Source organism: Musa acuminata, chromosome BXJ1-2 (genome assembly GCF_036884655.1).
Source record: "Musa acuminata AAA Group cultivar baxijiao chromosome BXJ1-2, Cavendish_Baxijiao_AAA, whole genome shotgun sequence".
In the NCBI taxonomy this organism is placed as follows: domain Eukaryota; kingdom Viridiplantae; phylum Streptophyta; class Magnoliopsida; order Zingiberales; family Musaceae; genus Musa; species Musa acuminata.
Genome location: NC_088328.1, coordinates 24,722,420 through 24,729,479, shown reverse-complemented (window position 1 = coordinate 24,729,479; position 7,060 = coordinate 24,722,420). Strand labels below are relative to the sequence as shown.

General features: G+C 37.3%; 1 protein-coding gene across 1 annotated transcript; it reads right to left on the bottom strand.

Moving 5' to 3' along the window:
• Positions 1-447: 447 nt before the first annotated feature.
• Positions 448-4,687, bottom strand: LOC135611765 (receptor-like protein EIX2). The gene is made up of 2 exons (XM_065107403.1): positions 3,223-4,687; positions 448-3,131 (listed from the first exon to the last, which is right to left on the bottom strand). The coding sequence occupies exons 1-2, from the start codon at positions 4,685-4,687 to the stop codon at positions 448-450; spliced, it is 4,149 nt and encodes a 1,382-aa protein (XP_064963475.1).
• Positions 4,688-7,060: the final 2,373 nt, after the last annotated feature.

Below are 7,060 nucleotides of genomic sequence, written 5' to 3'. Positions count from 1 at the left end.
GCTAAAACTCTAATGATTTGTGACATAACATGCAAGCCACGAGCGTATTACATGATACTAATATTATTACTATTGCTTAAGTTGGATGAGTCATGTCGACCCCCTCAAACAACAGAGTTAGAATTTGTTAATTAGATTATGAATCACCTTACAAGCATGGATATGAACACCATAACCACTGCTGCATGAAACAAATAACAGCTCATAAACCATAGGCAAAATACTCATATTTTGATGACACAGAGTTTTGACAAACAACTACGTAAACAAACATCAACAGATCATATAACAGAGTCACTATAGCATGCACAAAAAGGAAAAATTAAAATCATGTGACGGTGTGTTATAAAAAGACATGCAAACCATGAGCGTATCACATCGATACCAATGCCATTGTTATTGCTTCAGTCGGATGAGTCATGTCGACCCCCTCTAACAACAGAGTCATCATAGCTTTCTTTTGTATTTTGCCACGGTCACTACCATCACCACGTATAGCTTGTCAAACATATTATCAGTGGCACGGAAGTACGTGATCCTCCATGTCCGTCGCAATAAAAGGCTTCCACAAATCACCCAAAATCCGGTAATAAATCCTAGGGTGATGCTTGTGTATAACCAAAGTGTTTCCATTCTGCTCTCAGAAGAATCTTCATTTTGCCCTTCTCCATCAGTCTTCGTTATATTCACTGTACAATTTTTAGGGAGAGGAAGGCCACAAAGATTTGGGTTGCCAGCATAGATAGATGGATCGGTTAAAGTTTGCAATTGGCTTCCGGTGGGGATTTTACCCGAGAGATTATTATATGACAAGTTCAAATCATTCAAGAAATTTAAATCTGCCAAGGTCGAAGGAATTATACCCGAGAGATTGTCTCTTGAGAGGTCGAGAATTTCTAGTAGTTGCATTCCATCAATGTTGCTTGGTATCTCCCCTGTTAGGTAATTCCCAGATAGATTTAAGCTCCGCAGACCATGCAAATTTCCCAACTCTCTAGGGATGCAACCGGATAAACCATTGTTGGAGAGATGAATGACTGTGTCGATTGAAAGTAGCATGGTGTTGTATTCGTGTTCACTTCCTTTTGTGAAGAGCCACATGTAATCCTCATAGTAAATATTATGAAAGTACAAATCCTTTGAAGGAGAGCCTTTCAACGCACTAAAATTGCCAAAGCTGTTTGGTATTATTCCCGAAAGATGATTATTCGAGAGATCCACTATCTGAAGAGATGTAAGATGAGATAACCGAGGAATGCTGCCAGTAAAGGCATTCGAGCGTAAGTTGAAAGTCCTTAAGTATGGTAGGCTTTCTCCAATCCAATTTGGTATATTGCCGACGAATTTGTTGTGAGCCAGATCAAGAGTAACCAATCCGGTAAAATTTCTGAAAGAAAGAGGGATTTGTCCCATAAAATTATTGTAGCTCAGATGTAGTGACTGTAGAGTTTGTAAATTGCTGAGGGAGTCAGGAAGTCCTCCTTGTAATTTGTTGCTTGATAAGTCTAAGATAACTAAATTTGAAGAATTTTTCCAGCAATTAGGAAGCTCCCCTGACAAATTATTTTTAGAAAGTCGAAGCACTACCAAAGACTTGATTCGACAAAAAGAGAAGGGGATGCCACCCATAATCTTATTATCGGAGAGAGACAAATATTCCATACTTGGCATCATGATTGATATTTTTGGAGGAAGATATCCTGATAACGAGTTATTGCTGAGATCCAAAACAGTTAGATTTGAAAAATAATATGGTACATCACCACCAATCATATTATTGGAGAGATCCAAATACTCGAGACAGGATGGAAGCCAGTTGGGAATCATTTCTTTCATACCTGTATTTGATAAATCTAATTCACCGAGAGTTATTTGTGTTCGAAGCCATTTTGGAAAATGGGGTGTAGGTAGAATTTGGCAGAATGGCATATAAAGTGTGTTAAGCTGAAAGGAAGGGATCCAGTCATCACTTTTGTTCAAGTGTATAGAGTTATATGAAATGTCCAAATATTCTAAACTTGATAGATCAGCAAGATTGTCCTCCGATAAGCTCAAAGAGTTATTGTAGAGATCCAAATGGACGAGATTCTTCAACCGTTTGATGCCTTCCGGAAACATCCCATTAAGATAATTGGAATATAAAATCAAAGATTGTAGCATAGAGAGGTTTCCAAGAGATGCGGGCAATGATCCATGGAGAGAGTTGTAAGAAAGATCCAAATACTCAAGACTAGAAGGAAGCCTTTCGAAAAACATGTCTTTGATACCTGCACTTGACAATTGTAGTTGACGAAGAATGGTTTGTGTTCGGAGCCATTTCGGAAAATGGGGAATGGGCAGTATTTGGCAGAAATCCATGGAAAGGCTCTGAAGCTGAAAGGGAGGGATCCAGTCATCGCTTTTGTTCAAGTGTATAGAGTTGTATGAAATGTCCAAATATTTCAAACTTGATAGATTAGCAAGGTCGTCCTCCGATAAGCTCAACGAGTTATTGTAGAGATCCAATTCGACGAGGCCCTTCAACCGTTTGATGCCTTCCGGAAACGTCCCATTCAGATAATTGGAACGTAAAATCAAAGATTGTAGCATAGAGAGGTTTCCAAGAGATGCGGGCAATGATCCATGGAGAGAGTTATAAGAAATATCCAAATACTCAAGACTAGAAGGAAGCCTATCGAAAAACATGTCTTTGATACCTGTACTTGACAATTGTAGTCGACGAATAATGGTTTGTGTTCGGAGCCATTGTGGAAATTGGGGCGTGGGCCCTATTTGGCAGAAATCCATGGAAAGGCTCTGAAGCTGAAAGGGAGGGATCCAGTCATCGCTTTTGTTCAAGTCTATAGAGTTGTATGAAATGTCCAAATATTTCAAACTTGATAGATTAGCCAATTGGACCTCCGATAAGCTCAACGAGTTATTGTAGAGATCCAAATCTGTAAGGCCCTTCAACCATTTGATGCCTTCCGGAAGCATCCCAGTCAGATAATTGGAACGTAAAATCAAATATCGTAGCATAGAGAGGTTTCCAAGAGATGCGGGCAATGATCCATTGAGAGAGTTGTAAGAAAGATCCAAATGCTCGAGACTAGAAGGAAGCCCATCGAGAATCATGTCTATTACTCCTACTCCTGCAAGTGAAAATATAATTTATGAAAAGATTTTTACGTCTCAAGTCATTTTGGAAAATGGGCTATTTTAAAAAAATGTTATATAAAGAACTTGAAACTGAAAAGGGCACGATCCAATCACCACTTTTTCTCGAGTCGTAGTTGTTCGAAATGTCCAAATACCTTAAACTTGATAGATTACCCAATTGGACCTCCGATAAGCTCAACGAGTTACGACTGAGATCCAAATAGATAAGGCTCTTCAGTTGTCCGATGCCTTCCGAAATCGTCCCATTCAAATCATTGGAATCTAAATCCAAATGTTGCAGCAATGATAGATTTCCGATAGATGCAGGCACTGATCCACAGAGGGAGTTGATAGAAAGATCAAGAGATTTAAGTTTCTTGATGTTCCCTAGCCAATCCGGAAAGAAACCACTCAGTTGGGTGCCTCCGAGGTACAATTCCTCCATGCTATTCCTAAGACATCCAGAGAAAACCATTTTTAAATTGGCAAGCACATCATTGATAGGCACTTGGCTCAGGTAGAGAATTTGGAGCTTGCAGAGATTGGATATAGGAGCTAGCTGCATGAAGCCATCTTGGAACACACTCCCAGACAAGTCGAGTGCCCTGAGAGACGTTAACTTTGTAACAGAATCAGGAAAGAATCCATGCAGGTCATTCCCACCAAGATAAAGGAACTCGAGGCTAGTAATATTGAACACCCAATCTGGTATGGTGGAGTTTATATCATTACCTCGTAAATCAAGAGTGATGAGAAATGTGAAGTTTTTATGAGACAACGAACGAGGAAAGGTCCCTAAGTCACAAGAACTTAATTCAATCTCTTGAACACGTGGTAGCACGTTCAAATCTTGCAACCAGTTGGATGCATTTGTCAAATTGACCCAATTCATGTTAAGGTGCCGAAGGGAAGTGAGCATAGAGATCCATCTCGTGTTCTCAAGGTACAAGCAGAAGAAGCCATCACCTTCATCAACCCAATAGCAGTTATAAGAAAGGTCGAGGTGCTGCAAAGTGGATAGATTTCCGAGCTGGTCAGGTACTCTGCCCACGAAGCCTGCACCTGAGAGGTTAAGATATGTTAGTCTTCTGAAAGCTCCCAAGAACTTGGGGATAGGTTTATGCGTAAAATAGTTGCCGCTGAGGTCCAGGTGACTAAGTTGTTGGAGAGAACGCAGTGATGGAGTTATGTCACCACGCACTGCCCATTTGCATCCTGGATCATCATCCAACAATTCGGATCTTAGATAATAATCCAACAAGTAGTACACCTCCTGATGAGTGCAGTCCTTAGTTAGATCGGTCCGACGTTTATTTCGAAGATCCAGCTTGATAACATGACCAGATATGTTGCTGCAGCCAACTCCTTCCCACGCACAACAGTCCTCGCCGACCCAGGAAGAGATACGATTGGAAGGATCATGAAGTCCACGCTTGAAGTCGATGAGGGCTTTCCTCTCCGTCTCTCGGCAGCCATGAGAAATCCCAAGCTCAATGCTCAGAACAGCAAGAGAAAAGGTGAGGACAACAAGAGGGGTTCTCCCGCCCATGTTTAACGGTGAGCTCTACCCCTAAAGCCGGCAGCTCTCATATGTATATATAAGCTCATATTTGCCTAACGTATGCGTGAGTGCCCCGTTAGAGGAGAAAGTTGTCAGGAGGGAACTCCTGGATGAGGCCGAACGCTTCACACGAAGACGTGTCCAACAAAATTGTCACTAGTCAAAGTCAAGCAACGTGGAAGCAAGTCAATGTCCAAAACAAATTGGGAACTCACATATGGTGGAGGCTGTTCCATAGCTTAATTTCCACCACTGGTGTCGCATTCCTGATCATAATCCTAATCTACTACCAGTCAAACCATTGGAGATACGATGTATTTATTATACATCAGACAGTATCACTAACCGAGCTTAACCACATATATAAGCAGACATCCAAACAGTATGATTGGAGATTGGTGGTGGAAGTAAAAAGCCCTCGTCATTGTAGCATGTAATTTATGGCAAAAGAGCACTCTTTTGATCTCATCTATGTACCATGATTCTTAAATTGCAAAATGCATCAATTATTATTTTTTATTTTTGGTAGAAACTTTGGGTTCTCACAATGTTATAAGCACGAATCCTTAGGCATACCTTTCAACCCTTCTGCTGCCTTTTTCTGATTCATTGAAAGTTATCTTTCTTTTAATTAAAAAAAAGAATTCCAAAGAAATTGAGAAATTTACCAAGATTTATTATAAATATTTGAAATGTCATACATATTGTTGAAAATTATACATGGAGCGATTGTTTCGACATCTTACATCAGCATCAATCGTTAACCAGAGGAGATAGGCTGATGAACTTATCTTCAATCACGTTCAATCCCAACAGATGTGTATAAATATATCCATTTTCCTATTACCAAACAATAGGAAAGTAATAATTGTCCGTAGTTATAGAGGTGCACTTAATTACTCCTATGTGTTTTTTCATTTTTTTTATTATGAAGATGGCATATACTTATCTTTTGAATGAATGGATTACTACTAGACAATAGGATGTTGGAGATGACTTATTATTTATAATAATAAGTATTAATTATTAATATACTATTGAAGATGGTATTGTTATTGTCGAAGAGATGTATTAATTAATTCCAACTAACACAAATTAAATTATTCTGTATTAATTATACTTATCTAAGATATCTAAGAGATAGGCTGACTTCTTATTTGTATTAGCTAAAAGTTATATAGACCTTTCATCTATAATCGATGTCATATCAAACAATCTATTTGTTGAAGATAACGAAAGAAAGTTACTCTTAATCATGATCGTTTACTTGATTTAATGATTTATTTAATTCTTAAATTGAGAAAACAAAGAAAAATCACTTAAATCATTGTCATTTACTTGATGTTTTGAATCATTCAATCTAATCGAGAATTTATAATTAAAAGTAAGTTAGTTATTGAATCAGTGGCTAAAAGAAGTAATCAAATACTTAAGAGCATTAATTTTGGAGTATTAATCTCTATTTCAATGTATTGAGGACATCAACTTATCTTATGTTAATTGCTATTAACGACATCATGTCAAACAATCCATTACTGAAGGCAACCAAAGAAAGTTGCTTTCAATCGCTATCGTTTACTTGACGCAACAATTTGTCTAATTTATGAAGGAAATAAAGAAAAGTCACTCAAATCATTGTCATTTACTTGACTTCACTAATGTATTGAATTATTTAATTGACTTCACTAATATTAAATTATTTAATTATTCAAGAGTGTTGATTTTGGATCATTAATCTATATTTCAATATATTAAGGATATCAACTTATCACAAGCTAATTACTATTAACGATATCATGTCATGTTAAACGATCCAATCACTAAAGGCAACTAAAGAAAGCAACTATGAATCAAAGAAAAGTCACTATCGTTTACTTGACGCAACAATTTATCTAATTCATGATCGAAGGAAACAAAGAAAAGTCACTCAAATCATTGTCATTTACTTGACTTCACTAATGTGTTGAATTATTCAATTGAGTCGATAATTTATTATTAAATATTGGTGGTCGTAACTAATAGAAATAATCAATCAAATACTCAAGAGTGTTGATTTTAGAGCATTAATCTCTAACGTAATATATTAAGGACATCGGTTTGTCTAACGTAATATATTAAGGACATCGGTGTGTCAAACTATCCGAAGGCAACCAAAGAAAGCTACTCTAAATAACCATCATTTAACTTAACGATTTGTTCAATTCTTGAATGGAAAAAAATAAAGAAAAGTCACTCAAATCATTGTCATTTACTTGACTCTACTAATAGGTTGAATTATTCAATTGAGTCGAGAATTTATCATCAAAGGTTAGTGATTGATTCAACAATCAAATATTCAGGAGTATTAATTTTGGAGTAATA

Coding starts and splice junctions, on each gene's coding strand:
- LOC135611765 (XM_065107403.1), bottom strand. CDS start 4,687: ATGGGCGGGAGAACCCCTCTTGTTGTCCTCACCTTTTCTCTTGCTGTT. Junction 3,132..3,222: donor CGTGCCCTTTTCAGTTTCAA/GTTCTTTATATA, acceptor TTTCACTTGCAG/GAGTAGGAGTAATAGACATG.